At 41.1% G+C, this 16,248-nt stretch overlaps 1 protein-coding gene and 1 long non-coding RNA gene across 8 annotated transcripts in view; one reads left to right on the forward strand and one right to left on the reverse strand.

The window, feature by feature from the left end:
* Nucleotides 1-216: 216 nt before the first annotated feature.
* Nucleotides 217-9,932, reverse strand: LOC144261225 (uncharacterized). 4 transcript variants are annotated; one of them, XR_013345185.1, is made up of 4 exons: nt 9,879-9,932; nt 4,002-4,269; nt 1,237-3,065; nt 217-753 (listed from the first exon to the last, which is right to left on the reverse strand). It is a non-coding gene; the product is annotated as an uncharacterized LOC144261225 (long non-coding RNA). The 4 variants fall into 4 exon arrangements; XR_013345183.1 differs by having other exon boundaries at nt 1,237-1,427; nt 2,947-4,269; XR_013345182.1 differs by having other exon boundaries at nt 1,237-4,269.
* The window catches only part of RIPOR2 (RHO family interacting cell polarization regulator 2), a 96,058-nt gene continuing 88,465 nt past the window's right edge, over nt 8,656-16,248 (forward strand). Inside the window, exon 1 of one of the 4 annotated variants that reach the window (XM_077810557.1) lies at nt 8,656-8,863. In XM_077810557.1, coding sequence (XP_077666683.1) covers nt 8,803-8,863 — 61 coding nt within the window. In that variant the 5' untranslated portion in view covers nt 8,656-8,802. The remainder of the gene's footprint in view (nt 8,864-16,248) is intronic. The other 3 variants (XM_077810555.1, XM_077810554.1, XM_077810556.1) reach the window with 3 other exon arrangements.

Consider the following 16,248-nt stretch of genomic DNA (forward strand, 5'->3'; position numbering starts at 1 on the left):
GGCAGTAAGAATCAGGGATGCCTTGAGACAAGACTTCCAACAAGAAAGCCAGTAATGATTGTTGCTATGCTTGGGACTGTAATGATTACTTAAATCTGGTAGCCTATGAAGCAACTGTGATTGTTAAGGCCTAGAATTCAATGCGGGACTAATAAAAGTGCTGATTTGCATGGTGCCATGAGGTATCATCCCTTGTGGGAAAATAAAGAGTGTGTATTAATAAAAACACTGCTTTTATTGACAGACAAACCACACCAAGACACAGACACACATAGCCATCTACACAGTTGGGGGTGGGGAAATGGGAGGGGGATGATTTTCATAGTTGAGTATAGGTCCTGCTTTCATTGGAACAGCTGTCTGCGGGGGTGGGAGTGTGGAGGAAAGCACAAAGTGCCAGAAGGTGGAAAGGAATGCACAGGGGGAGTTTGGGGAGTGCATGGGAAAGAGTTCACAATGCTGTGAAGGGGAGGGTGGGTATGCATCTGCTCAGTCTGCAATGTTATGAGAGTCTGGAGATGTCGGTTTGACAATCCATAACTTTAATCAGCCTCTCTGTGGCATCCCTGTTGTAAGAATCCTTCTCTTCTCTTTCCTGCTTTTCACTTTCCCTCTACTTCTTGCGTTCAGTGTTTTCAGCCTCTGACTGTTGCAGCACAATCTGGAACATATCCTCCTTGGTCCGTTTCAGCTGGTTTCTTATCTTGTGCAGACGCTCTGCGGCTGTAGGGCAGTTGTTTCTCAAGGTGAAATCTGGAAACATATGGTTCACAATAAACAGTAGAGCTATTTTCAGGTACACACAGAGCATTGAAACAGTAACGTTAGCACACTGCTGGTAACATACCTATCACTTTCTCTGTGACCCTAGGCAAGCACACATGAGGCAGAAGACCCCAAGTATGGTAAGTGAACTCCAGGGCAAGGGCACTTTTATTGCACTGAGGCAATCTGAAAAGGTTGCAGGTCACTTAAGGGGTGGAAACAGTCTAAACTGTACCATTTTCCACAGGCGGTGATCACTATGAAAGATATCTCACTCCTGAGGGTAAGCAGGGAAGCAAGGGTGCATCTGCTACACACTTGCAGCTTCCACCCCGGTCCCTATGTTGCTCGCCTGCGTACAGCTTTGGTCCCTGCCCAAGTGATTGCAGAGTGGCATGGGAAAGTGCCTTTTGGTGTGGGAAGGAACAAGGCAGCTCTGCCAAAGAATCCTGGCAGAGGATTGTTGAGTACCTCAAGGAAAGTTTCCTAGAGATCTCTGTGAAGGATTCCCATGAAATCTCAGAGTGCATCAACTCCCTGTTCCGCCGTACTGTCCAGCTTACGACAGCTTTTTGGAGCGTTGTTCTTCTCTCCTTTATACACAGCACAGATTTCCATTTAGCTAAAAAATCTGGTGGGTTTTTTAAAAAAAGGAATATCCCCTGTCAAAAAAAAAGAGGGTTTAAAATTATACAAAAAGAAGTTTTACAAATGAATGCAAAATAATTGGGCAAGAAACAAAATTCTGCCAGGCTCAACCTTAGTCAGAACCCCTGAATATCTGTAGGTGAACATAGCCTAATTCCCACTGAGACCTCCATCCCTGTCAAATGAGTAAACAGCTAGAACAAAAATTATGGTTAGCTTCTTGAAGTTTCAAAGGCGGATATTAAGAGCAAGAGATTTGAAACTACAGGGATATTCAAAACAAGACTATACAAGTTGCTCAGAGTTTTGAGTAAACATTCTTTCTCCTGTGCTGATTGCCTGTTTGCTCCAATCCCCTCTCCTTCCCCCGCACCCCTTCCTTTGGTCTCTTCACCGATCAGTGAAAGTTGGGCTCCTAAATACTATGGAGGATGTAGGCCTAAGTGCCTAGTGCCTGCCCAGACTACAGCATGAGGCTAGATGCACACAGTTGAAATTGGTCCCACCTTCCTGAGGACATGGTACACCAACCAGCACGGAATCTTGGCCCTTGCAAATCCTGGAGTGTCAGGTAGTAATTCTGCCCAGGTATTGGGGAGGTAAGTAGGGAAGAGGCTTCCTATATCTCCTTCCCACACTGGTGGACCCACATGGCACTCAGAGTGAACATGTGTTTAGTGGTCAGTACAGTGGATTATACATTTTCTGTCAAAATTATTTTTAATAGAAAAACAATTTCCACAAAATCAATATTTTCAGCAGGGAAATTTTGATTTTACTGAAAATTTTTGATTTTTTTCTGAGGGAAAATATCAAAACAAGATATTTCAGCCCAAATGGAAGTATTTTGTGTTGAGTCAGTTCAGCCTTAGATTGCATCTGCCCAAGGTGCAACAGTTCCTCATGAGGGTTGTAGTTCGGGTGCCTCATGCCCCCCTTCTCTCCATCCAGCAACTACCTTTGCCATTATGCACCACACCCTCCCCTAGGAGCAAGTCTTGTGGCTTCATGGAAGTTGTACAGTTGTGGTGGATCATGGGAGATGTAGTCCAGCCAGGAAGCTTGCTCATACAGGAGAATGAGGGCTTGAGCAGTGCTTGATTTATGTCAGGGCTTGCCAAGGCTGACCCCCGGCACCTCTGGGCTTGGCAGTTTATAGCTCTGGCACCTCTGGGCTTGCTGCATCAATTATGAATGTAAAAAAATTGCTAAGGTCCTGGCACCTCTTTCATTATAAATTAAGCAAGGAACACAGACCGCTCCTCCATCAGGCACTGCGGCACCATAGGGAGATACGATTTAACATGGAACTGATTAGAAATGAAATGTTTTAACATTTCCAAATTGATTTTGTGAAACTTCTTGTTCCATGAAAAGTTTTGATATTGCTACTTTTCATCACAATTTGAGATAAGAACAAATGTCAAAATATCAATTTGTAGTCAGCTCTGCTATTCAGTACTAATTAGCTAACAGTCAATACTGAATGTTGGTTTAGTCAAAGTGAAAAATTACAAAATATTTCTTCCTCACATTTTCCCTGGCTTGGCACGTGGCGTCTCTGAAAAGAGGCTGGAACTTCCCCAACAAGACCAGGCTCACAGCTGGAGAGCCCAATCCTCCACCACTGGAGTCACGTGGCCTTGTCTACACTGGGAAACCACATGTTAGAAAACATTAACTAACGTCATACTAAACTTGATTTTTTTCCTGGGTGGAATCTGATTAACTATGATCAGCTAAGACATTTTTAAACACACCTGGGCCCCATCTGCATGAAATGCTGTCATTTCTAACATCACGTTTGCTCTAGCACCCTTTCTAACATGGTGCATCTTCCCAGTGCAGTAATAGCAAATGGGAGTTTTCCCATTGACTTCAATTAGAGCAGGGTCAAGTATTTAGAGATTTTCTGGATCTGCGAGTTCTAACTGCTGATATGACACTCAAAATATTGGTCACACGGGAGTTCTGAATTACATACTGAAATGAATGCTCAGTAGCTATTGTGGCAATATTATAACATCTCACAGAGGCTAATGTGACAGGTATCTTTTTCAATAGGTTGCAGAGGAAATGAGAAACAAAAGCAAACAGAGTTAAGGTTGCTGAAGGAGAAGCTTTTCTGTAAGCTGCTTTCCATTACTTCTCTGATCCACGCTCCCCACCCTTGTTTTTAACACTTGTCACCCTTCACTCTTTGTTTACAGACTATTTGAGGATGGGTGGTAACCTTCTGTGATAACAGGCATCAGATGTGGTTATGTCAAAGAAAAATGAGTAATTGCTGGCAGGAGGGAAGTGGGCTGAGTTAACCAACAGGTGACAAGAAAAGTAACAAAGTTGGTAAACAAGTGAAAGAGAAAGATATAAATGCTTCTTGAGGGTAGGGAGGGAAGGAGAAAAGTTGCTGCTGCAAAAGGAAGGGTGGGGACAGGGTGTTGTAGCTTCGATGCCTGAGATCAGAAAAAGACAAATAAATTGGTCTGCAAGCTGATAGAAAAATCCCAAATACAAAACAGCCAAAGAAGGGGGCAGGGAGAACAGGAGATAGAGCCGAACCATGCCGATATAGATAGTTTTCACACATTAAAGCATTTCATCGTGAATAAACAGGCCTGATTTTCCTTTTGAGACAGGTTTCAGCGAGGAACTTCACAAGCCAGTGATGATGTTGTACCATGATCCTGTCATTTAGGGGAAGACAGTGTGGCAAATGGGAATGAATCAAAAAGACTTTTCTTTGTGTGTTGAAGTGGAAGTTGAGTCATTATCATTCATCACCAGGCTAGTTAGCTCTCATTCGGGTGACAGATATTTTCTGGAAAGAAAACAGCTTTTGATGCCTTTTAATTCCTGAAAATAAAAGAAAAAAGGGCTGTCAAAGTAACAGGCATCCGGATGGGGCGATTGAAAACAGTGCACAAGGAAATAACTTTAAATCCTAGGGGAAATGAAGTACAAAAGGAAAGGGCTATAATAACCAGGACAGTTTTCCTTGTTCCTTAGTGTTTCAGAAACTTTGTTAAAGGGCTAAAACTTTCTATGCTGAATTTACAAATGAGACACATAGACAGGGCCGTACACAGAAGTTAGCATCTTCTTATAGGGTATTTTCCCCTGTATTTCCTTTTAGGGCAGTTGTGTATCTTGAATAATCCCGTGTCCTCGTGTACGACATCACTAATCCTGGAGTTTATTTGAATCAAACACAGAAGCCTCAGTATAAAAGTGCAAGACTCTTTTGCCCTTCGTTAGTCCTTACAGGTTGAAGTCCTGGCCTCATTAAATTCAGTGGGCCCCCCCAAGGGTGTGTCTACACTGCAACTCGGAGCAACTCTCCCAGCCCAGCGAGACAGACGCATGCTGGCAGCACTTGAGTGAGCGTGCTAAAAACAGCCGTATGGAAGTTGCAGCTCAGGCCGTGGCTTGAATCCAAGCCTGTTCCGGACGCCCGGGGTCCGAAGCTGGGGGGCTAGTCCATCTGATTTGAGCCTCCTATCACTCCCACTACTTCCCGAACATAATCTGTTCTTCTGGAGGCAGCATTATAAGTGGCGTGAATTTTCTCCAAGCCACCTCCCGTTCCTCAACATCTACACTGCTATTTTTAGTGTGCCAGCTCGAGCTGAGCTAGCGGTAATCTGTCTACCCAGGCTAAGAGGCATGCTCCCTGCTGCAGGGTAGACATACCCTGAGTGTTAAAGGGAAACTATAATGCAAGAGTTGCCTTAGCTGGCGGATTTTAGTTCTCAAATCCAGATGTGGTTCTGGGAGTCCTCCCACAAAACTTCTGTTTTTAAACAAACAGACGCAGCCTGGGAAGCATTTTACTGCATAGAAATAAATGTGTACCATTCCCTTCTGCTCTTCACTGTTTCTGTTTCTCCTTCACTTCTTCACCCTTTGTTTTTCTGTCTCCTTCCACCCATCATGGTAGCTCAGCTGATTTGAGCCTCCTATCACTCCTACTACTTCCTGAACAAAATCTGTTCTTCTGGAGGCAGTATTATAAGTGGCGTGGATTTTCTCCTGGTAATCCTCTCTCTTGGCGGTAGCTTCTCTTTTCCCCTCAGACTGATTCCTTCCCCCCGCAGCTCCACTCCACCTCACTTTTCCTGTTCTCACATCTCTCTGCTGCTGCTATTGTGCTGATTTATTTTCTCGTTCCTCCCAATCCCACCCTCTACTTGTCTTCCCACAACGTTGCCTCCCATCCTTTTCTTCCTTCTTCTGTGTATTATTTATATTACAGTGGTACCATAGAGGTGCCAACTGAGATCAAAGATCAAACCCCATTGGGCTAGACATTGTAGAAATACATCATAAAAGACGGTCGCTGCCCTGAAAAAATTATAATAGCAGGGCCTGTCTGCACAGGGGGTTTAGTCCATACTAATTCGAGTTAGTGCAGATTGAAAATGCCTGTGTGCACATGAAACAAAATCATTAAATCCCTAAACTCCCTACTTGCTGTGAATTCTAGAGTCTTCTTTCAATGTGTACTAAGTTTGATGCAAATTGAGTTAGTGCAGACTGCTGTTCATGTGGACACACTGCTGCTGCTCGTTACTTTGGTAGTCCTCCAATGGTTACCCCACACTGCTTTGTGGGCATCCATGAGTGACCTGTGTGCCCTCCCCTGCTTTGGGGGTCAAGTTGACCAGATGCCCCTCTCCCATTTAAAAACTGGCGCAGGACCAAGACCGGCTCATTTGCTCCTGGATTCCAATATATCAGCATTGCAATGCTATTACTCCAGAGTCCTCACAACATGCATCGAGCAGCCTCTTGGAGCCCTGGTGAGATCTTTGGTCTCCTCACCATGTGGGGAGAAGTGACAATGCTGGCAGCTCTTGTGGCCAACCACTTCAATAAAAAAAATACTGTTCAAGGAGATCTCAAAGTAGATGGCCAAAACAGATCATAACTGGGTACCTACCAATGCCATATAAAGAGCAGACAGCTAAGAAAAATATACAGAGCAACCAGCAATGACCTATCCATTTTATGAGGAGCTGGATGGAATTTTTTTACCTAATACCCTTGTGGAGACTTGAGCCCCTGATGGTGAGCAAGAGTCACTGGAAGAGGAGGAGGACGGTGAAGAGTCTCGTCAAAACCCAGGAGCTAGAGGGTGGCTGTAGAGGAAGCCAACCTGATTCCCAACCTGCAACTGGGGAGATCCTTCAGATCCTGCCAAGGGGGTTCTTAGAAAATAGGTGTGCATCTTCTGTCAGTACAATTTATTATGCTACATTGCGGTGCTAACTTCCATTCTGGGTGCCGAAAAGTTGCTGCCATTTTGGGCAGATGTGAGCTAAGAGCTGTTTCATGTTTTTACAATCACTATGAGCAAAATTTATAATGGTTTTTTTTCAAGCTTTATTTTTGTCTGAAATGGCGTAAATTGTGCAATTGAAACCATTGAAAAGTCACATGAAATCTGCAGTGCCTGCATGGTACACTGAAGACATGCAGATTTTCAAAAGTAGTAGGATTTCACAGAAATATAAAAGCACAGTCACAAGACAAAATAAAGAGTGCAATAACATGCCACTTCTACCATGCATAAAAGCAACGATGTGCTTTAAAATAGGCAATAATAATCACTACTGCACTCATATTTACTCCAGAGTAACAGCCGTGTTAGTCTGTATTCGCAAAAAGAAAAGGAGTACTTGTGGCACCTTAGAGACTAACCAATTTATTTGAGCATAAGCTTTTGTGAGCTACAGCTCACTGCATCGGATGCATACTGTGGAAAGTATAGAAGATCTTTTTATACACACAAAGCATGAAAAAATGGGTGTTTACCACTACAAAAGATTTTCTCTAGAAAACCTGGATTTGTGCTGGAAATGGCCCAACTTGATTATCATACACATTGTAAGGAGAGTGATCACTTTAGATAAGCTATTACCAGCAGGAGAGTGGGGAGGGGGGAGAGAAAACCTTTTGTAGTGGTAAACACCCATTTTTTCATGCTTTGTGTGTATAAAAAGATTTTCTATACTTTCCACAGTATGCATCCGATGAAGTGAGCTGTAGCTCATGAAAGCTTATGCTCAAATAAATTGGTTAGTCTCTAAGGTGCCACAAGTACTCCTTTTCATATTTGCTCATAACTCACCTACTGGATGGTGAAGTGAATGAATTGCTGTTTAGTGTTTTTGTCATTAAAGGGTATGGCAGAATGGTACAGCCACTATACCAACAAGACAAAAGTCAATTGGGATTCACTGCTCTTGCAAGAATAAGAAGTCCTAATAGCAAAAAAAAAAAAAAAAAGTGGGAGATTACTTCTCTAAGGCTCCAGTCCTTCAAACAGAGACATGAATAATCGTATTCAAGTGAGTAGTCCCACTGAAGTCAGTAGGACTATTCAAGTGTATACACTTAAGCACGAGTTTGCTTCCATCGGGCAGAAACTTACAAGGCAAGAGGATAGTCATTCAGGCAGGCATAAGATCCCCACAGACTCCAGGAGTAAATCTACTTGCTTCAATAATTCTGATATGAGAGAAGTGACATGTGGCAGATATAAACAATCAGAAAAATCACCAGGGTTGGGTTTTACATTAAAATATTTCTGATATTCAACTCTAAATGAGATTTGACTTTTGGTTTTATCGGTGTTCTAATTTTGTACCTCTGCTCAGAGCATGAAGGTGATTAGTATCTTAGGATGGTGATGCACCACGACTGGTGACTCAAGGAAGCTTAACTACGAGGGCACCACCATACAGCCACTGATGCATTCTTGTTAATGAGACAGTGACAACAGCTGAGTTCAGTGTTAACTATATCTATTCAGCATGTATTAATTTTCAAACGCAAGGAAAAAAAGTGTTATCACTCTTAATATGCTAATTTAAAAAGTGTTCACTGAACACATGACACTCATAAAGCACGGTGGTATACTCCAGTTGAATCGTCCCTTTCTATAGAAAGATGAATGCAAATTATTCCCTGGTTCTATCATTGCCACCAACAAACATTCACAGTCATATGCAAAAACACCCCCACACTCATCTTTTAAATAACGTGCATGCTGGGCAATGTTGCTTTAGCACTGTATTCACTGCAATCAGGCTGTGAATGCAGTCTGCATTCTGATCTGAGTCTGTGCTGTCTGCATCTCCCCTCTAGGTTTCTTCTCTCTCAGCAAAAAGAGACACCCCACCTCAAACCCAATCTCAAAGGCTATGGCTAAAAACAAGAAGCCTTATTCATATGAATGAAACTGTTTTTGTAAGTGCAAATGCGGAAGTTGCCACCACCAAAATGTTTAGGAAACTGGTGAAAGGAAATAGCCCTCTTGTAGCCTAGAAACTAATTCAAGCATTCAGCTCTGTAGCAGCTACCTCTGGCTGAGCTGTGGCCACGATGCAGCACATAGAGGAAGATCTGACTATTCTTGGAGAAGCAGATGATATCTTCTGTGAAGGTAAAGAGACTTTTATTAAGCAGATCTTTTTAAAACACAGACTGAAGACAGGTTTGTACTTAGCTTGTATTCTGTTTCTTTGGTAAAAGTTGAAGTTGTCCACTGGCTCAGGACAGCCGCTAGGGCTCGCAGCGATAAGGTTGAAAAAGACTTGCTTTCTCTTGGTAAAATAATGGGAACAAAAGCTTTCTGGGTGCAATATAGTGAGTGAGCTTCATATTAACTAGGCAGACAGGTTACACAGCGAGGGTGTTAGCTCAAAAGGGAAAGCAAAGAGGGAGCTACATACAAAAGTGCATCTTTTGATCTAAAAAGTTACACTTTGCAAAGTAAGCTAATACAAAGGGGCCTGTGTTCAGTGATTGACACTGTGGGCCTGATTCACCATGGCCATAAGGCACCAATGCAAAAGGCTACTAAATGAGAATGGGAATGTTTTACATTTATATTTTGCGCTCACTCTCCATTGGTGTAAAGGATTATACCAGGTGGAGGCCAATGAGAATCAGGTCCACGGTCTCTCTCTCTTCTCCCACCACTCCCCACTGCCTTAGACACAAAGGACTTGATCCCACAGAAGCCCTCCCTGCACAGAACTCCTGTGGTCTTCTATGGGAGTTCAACACACAGAGGGTTTGCAGGATTGGTCTCAAAGATTGCTAACCTTTAAACTCAGCTGCAACATAGTTTCAGCAAACTCAGTTTAAACAGTGTTTGGCTGGTCACTTGGGATGGGGCCAAACCAAGTTATTTTAGCCTGAGTAAAGACGAGACCAGAGAGAACACATTTTAAAATCCTGTCTTCAGTGATGTGCTGTCAATATTTGAATAGATTCCCCACAAATAGCCTCCCACCCCTTACGCTGTGACATATCCCTATGCCAGACGTGCAGTGCATTTGCAGAGGCAGGCTGAGAGGTCAGAGCATTTACTCCTGTGCTTTCATTTATACACAAGTACTTTCTAATAATCATAGTCCAGGAGGGAGGCAATGCCACCCAGCAAACCAACTTACACTTAGCTGGAAATCAGAGTAGCAGCCGTGTTAGTCTGTATCCGCAAAAAGAAAAGGAGTACTTGTGGCACCTTAGAGACTAACAAATTTATCTGAGAGGAAGTGAGCTGTAGCTTACGAAAGCTTATGCTCAAATAAATTTGTTAGTCTCTAAGGTGCCACAAGTACTCCTTTTCTTTTAGCTGGAAATGTTTATGCTTTGTACCTGAAAACAATACTGAGTATACAATAATGTAGCGCAAAGTTCAGTTTGTGCCGTTTGGAAGGAATATAAATCCTCCTGTTTCAGGGCTTAAACGAACCTCTAACTATTGGGGTTCTGGAGGAAGGTTTCCCCTGTGGGCAGCCTATCCCATAATTACCTACTGTAGGGTTTCTTGTAATTCCTCTGAAGCAGCTGGTAGTGTCGATGTCAGGCTACATCATTGGTCTGATTCAACTGAATTCCTTTGGGTACAGTTTTCAAAAGTGCTTAAGACCTACTAGAAGTCAGTGGGATTTAGGATCCATAGCCACTTAAATGTTTGTGATATTTTTGTCCCGTGTTCCCAATTTGAAATGTGAGGGGTAAAAATGAACTTTTTTTTTTCTTTTCTTTTTTTTTTTTTTTTTTTGAGTACCTGCATTTGATATAATGTAATCCAGTCCAAAGACACACACAGAGCATTCATGCAATCCTTGTGGACTCCATGGCTAAATCATCTCTGGCAGGAATGACTTATCAGGAGCCAGCAAAAGGCTGGTTACTGGGAGCCAGGGGAATCATCCTACCTTCCCTTTAGTTTAGTGGCAGACTTAACCAGAGGCTCAAGAGAGCCCCCAAAAGTCTTCCCATAATATCACTGTATAGTTGTAACATGATCTGACCCTCAGCCACATTGACTGGCTAGATGGTATTAGGAATAGGTTCCCATATTTGGGGGGGTTAACGGTCCATCTAGATGAGGGCCTCTCTATTTTCCCTTTGTCCTATTTCCTTTCTTTTGAGTGAAACACAGTATTTTGCTTTTATTTTCCAAAGCACTTGGTAGCGCCATTCATGGCCTCAGTGAGGGCCCAGTGCACTCCCATAGAGTAGGCCGTGCCAGCCAGTGAGGTGCCATCTTCTGAGTCTCAGAGCATTTCCTGAGCCACCTACTCTTGCATGGAAAAGAGAGAATCAAGGGGCAGCACCCAGCAAAGGAACCAATAGCAGCATGGTTCCATCAGATTAGTGTTACCAGAGGTTAAAGGAGGCCAGAATGGAAACAGGGCCAGCGCATGAGTAACACTGATCCTCCCGTGTCTACTAAGATCCATAGATACCTACGAATTTTGGAGGCTGGATCCACTGCAAAACCCACCATAGTCTAGAGAAAAGAATTAGGAGGAAGTTTAAGTTCCACGTTTCCAGTTTCCTATACTGGTTAATGCTGCAAAAGGCCTGGGTCAACATACATTTGTTTCCTGTAATTCTATGTATCTCTACAGTAATGGGATACTAAAAATATCTGTAGCTTCATAATTATAGCAAAAATATGTCCAAAATTTCCCCCTTTTTAAGCTGTAAAATGTTGATAATATTTTTTCTGGGGCGTGGTAAGGAATGTCTATCACAGACTAGAGAGGTGACTTGCAGCACATGGTCTGATAGCTAAAGCTCAGCCTGAAGAGACAAACGAATTAACCAACATGAGGAAGAGATTTTTAAGGTCAGAAGGGATCATTGTGACCATCTGGCACGGCCTCCTTCCTAATATAGGCTATAGGACTTCCCTGAATTAATTGCTATTTCAAGACCAATAACTGTGGTTGAACTAGAGCAGAGCTTGTAGAAAAACATCCAATTTTTTTTTTTTTAAAGATTTCCAGTGATGGAGAATCGACCATGACCGTTGGTAAATTGTTCCAGTGGTTAATCACCGTCACTGTTAAAGATTTGCATTTTATTTTTCAGTCTGAATTTGTCTAGCTTCAGCTTCCAGAGATTCTGGATCTTGCTACACCTTTGTCTGTCTAGCTTTGAAAAACCCTCTATTATCAAATTCTTGTTCCCTATATAGGGAATCAAGTCACCTCTCAACCTTCTCTTTGGTAGGCTAAATAGATTGAGCTCCTTGAGTCTATCACTATAAGCCATATTTTCCAATCCTTGAATCATTCTCATGGCTCTTCTTTGGCCCCACTCCAATTTATCAACAACCTTCTTGAACTGTGGACTCCAGAACTAGACACAGTATTCCAGTAGGAGTCACATTGGTTCCAAATACTGAGGTAATATAACCTCTCTACTTCTATTTGATATTCCTGTTTATACATCCAAGAATTGCATTAATCCTTTTGGCCATAGCATCAGACTGGGAACTCAAGTTCATTTCATTATCTATGAGGATCCCCAAGTCTCTTCCAGAGTCACTGCTTCCCACGATAGAGTCCCCCATCCTGTAAGTATGGCCTGCATTCTTTGTTCTTTAACCTTAACTTTGGCTGTATTGAAATGAATATTATTTGCTTGCTCTAAATCAATGACCTGTCCTCTTTATTATGTGCCACTCCACCAGTCTTTATATCATCTGCAAACTGTATCAGTAATGTTTACTTCCAAATCACTGATAACAATGTTAAATATGTAGGTGCAAGAACCAATGTCTAAGGGACCCCACCAGAAACAAAACTTGCTTGTGATGATTATTTCCCATTTACAATTACATTTTGTGACCAGTCTGCTAGTTCTTAATCTATTTAATGTGTTTCTGTATCATTCTAGTTTTTTAATCAAGATACTGTGTGGAACAAAGTCAAATGCCTTACACAAGTCTAAGTATATTATATAAGCACTATTTCCTTTATCAACCAAACTTGTAATCTCATTTTTAAAAAAGATATCTAGTTTAACAAGATCCATTTTCCATGAATGCATGTTGATTGACTTTAACTATATTACTCTCCTCTAATTCTTTATTAATTAAGTACTTATCAGCCATTCCATTATTTTGCCCAGATTCAATAATTGCCTGGGTCATCCTGTTTATGTTTTTTAAATATTAGTCCAACATTAGTACAATACATTATTTCTATTTCAGTCCTCAGTGTTCCACAGAGCTCCCTGGCCAGCTCTTTTTAAATTCTTGGATGTAAATTATCAAGATGTACAGATTTAAAAATGTCTAACTTTAGTAGCTGCTGTCTCACATCCTCCTTAGTTACTGTTGAAATGAAATGGAAAGTATTTCATCATCATTGTGCAATAAGAATAAATCATCTACTTTTTCCCAAACACAAACCAGAAATATTTATTGAATACTTCTTTGACAGTTCTATCATTTCCATTGATAGATTTTCAGAAAGCCTTTGACAAGGTCCCTCACCAAAAGCTATTAAGCAAAGCAAGCTGTCATGGTATAAGATGGAAGTTTCTCTCATAGATCAGAAACGGGTTAAAAAAGAGGAAACAAGGGGTAGGAATAAATGGTCAGTTTTCAGAATGGAGAGGGTAAATAGTGGTGTCCCCCAGGGGTCTGTACTGGGACTAGTGCTGTTTAACATATTCATAAATAATCTGGAAAAGTGGTAAACAGTGAGGTAGCAACATTTGCAGAGAATACAAAACTACTCAAGATAATTAAGTCCAAATCAGACTGCAAAGAGTTACAAAGGGCTCTCACAAAACTGGGTGACTGGGCAAGAAAATGGCAGATGAAATTCAGTGGTGATAAATGCAAAGTAATGCACACTGGAAAACATAATCCCAACTATACATATAAAATGATGGGCTCTAAATTAGCTGTTACCACTCAAGAAAGAGATCTTGGAGTCATTGTGGATAGTTCTCTGAGAACATCTGCTCAATGTGCAGTGGTGGTCAAAAAAGCTAACAGGATGTTGGGAATCATTAGGAAAGGGATAGATAATAAGACAGAAAATAACATATTGTGTCTATATAAATCCATGGTACACCCACATCTTGAATACAGAGATTAATAAGACTGGGACTTCTCATCTTGGAAAAGAGATGACTAAGGGGGGATATGATAGAGGTCTATAAAATCATGACTGGTGTGGAGAAAGTATATAAGGAAGTATTATTTACTCCTTCTTATAATACAAGAACTGAGGGTCACCAAATGAAATTAATAGGCAGCAGGTTTAAAACAAACAAAAGGAAGTATTTCTTCGCACAACACACAGTCAACCTGTGGAACTCTTTGCCAGAGGATGTTGTGAAGGCCCAGACTATAACAGGGACTTGGTAAGTTCCTGGGGGAAAGGTCCATCCAAGATGGGCAGGGATAGGCTCCCTCTGTTGCCAGAAGCTGGAGGATGCATCATTTGATGATTACCTGTTCTGTTCATTCCCTCTGAAGCACCTGGCATTGGCCACTGTCAGAAGACAGAATACTGGGCTAGATGGATCTTTGGTCTGACCCAGTATGGCTGTTCTTATGATGGATCAATACCATTGTTAGGATTCCTTTTGTTCCTAATATACTTAGAAAATTCTATGTGATACAGCTGAGAGGGCCAAACTACACATACAAGTGTATGTCCTGAAATAAGATCTTATAATTAATTTCCTTATTCTTGCACTTATATGCCACCTTTCATCTCAAAGGACCTTAGAGAGTTTTACAAATGACCACTTTGAAACACTTTGCCCATCTATGAAATGCAACCACTTCTGGTGTGAAATACAGCAACTTTCTAACAGTGCACAGACATGTTAGCAACAGATAGGAATCAAAGAATATTTATTCCACTTAAAAGTACAGAAGTTCATTTACATAAATTCTTATATGGCCTTCATCATCCTAGTACCTAAGCAATCACCAAATAAGAATTTGGGCAGAGCATTAAATTAACACACCTGCTCTTGAGAAAATGCTATTTGGTTTTGGTGACTATAAGTGTTTGGGATTTTGAGTTTATATCTTTTAGAAATACAGTACCTTGAACAGCACAAAGCTCCCTAACGCCATCATGGGGTATGAGTACACTAGAAGCCAGACCATACCCTCCATATGACCTAGATTTTCCTTATTTCCCATTCATGTACAAACTTAGCAAGCTCGCAGCCCCATGTACTTCCACATGTATAGTTAGCAATTATTGATATATCTAAACTTAGAACTTAATTACAGTTATTAGCAAGTCTTTTAGACAGCTACTCCACACTAGCCTGTACTCACTCATGCTCATCTCCCTCTCTCACCGCTGAATAGCCTGTCCGGTTGCACTTAGGGTAGCTGACCTACTTTTCAATGGTTTCTGTAAAGCTAACACAAAATCCTCTTAATTCTTCCAGAGTATGAAAAAGCAAAAACAACTATTTTTGATAATATTTAGTAAACAAGAGATCCATTTTAGACAGTCCACAACTATATACATGAAATCCCAGAGGTCCTTTCCCTGCCCAGAGCTGATTTGCTTACTGGGTCATTCAACCATTCTCTCAGCATTGCCATCTACTGAAGAGCTCCTTGAAGAATTGTAATTACATTGACTGTGCACAATATGTTTTAAAAATGTCTACGAGTTTGCTTCCTTGTGAAAGTCCCTCTTTGAAGAGATAAACCTAAATTGCTTAAGTTTCATGATTGGGGTGAGTTTTACCTGAAATTAGGGTGAAAATAACACTCAATATTCATTTGATATATGTTTGTGGTAGGGAAAAAACTAGGAAAGATCCTTCCTACGATTACTGTAAGTTTAAAAGACAATTTTATATGGTTATTCACAAAAACCAATACCTTCATTCAATTCTAGTTAAGGTAAAATAATCTCTTCCTTAGCCAAAAATATTCCTTAAAAGATTATAGTTTTCTCTAATGCACAAATCTTTGAAAACCTGGAAAATCCAAGTTAAAATTCCACATGTAAAAATAAATCATTCAAAAAGTGTAAAAAATGTACAGCTGAGGTAACACATATGACCTTAACTCTGCCTCCTTAGCGCCACATTGAGACAAGCTTATTAATTCTTACAACCATCATACAGGTTCATCTCTTTAGTGACCACAAAACCAAATAACTTGCTCTTAATGAACTGGTGTGAAGCTTTTCTCAAAGTGGCACTTCTGGGCCTTATGTTCTTTGGTGACCAGAACTATGTAGTGGAATACTTTTGAAATGGAGTGAGAGGGGGACTTGGTCAAGTAGAACACTATCTTGGAATTTTCAAGCAGTTTGTATCTTTTGAGAAAATGGCAATATTCTATTGAGGACTTTTTGGTTAAAGTGAGTAAGTTTATTCCAAATGTAATTCCAAATTAACAAAGATTTTTGCATGGGAATTCCCTTAGTTTATAAAATAATGTTTCAATATTGCTAAGTGGCTGGAGTCCTTAAAGATATAGTAAGCCCTGCAGAGACTGAGGTGAAACTTTCAAGCACC

Source organism: Eretmochelys imbricata, chromosome 2, assembly GCF_965152235.1.
Source record: "Eretmochelys imbricata isolate rEreImb1 chromosome 2, rEreImb1.hap1, whole genome shotgun sequence".
In the NCBI taxonomy this organism is placed as follows: Eukaryota; Metazoa; Chordata; order Testudines; family Cheloniidae; genus Eretmochelys; species Eretmochelys imbricata.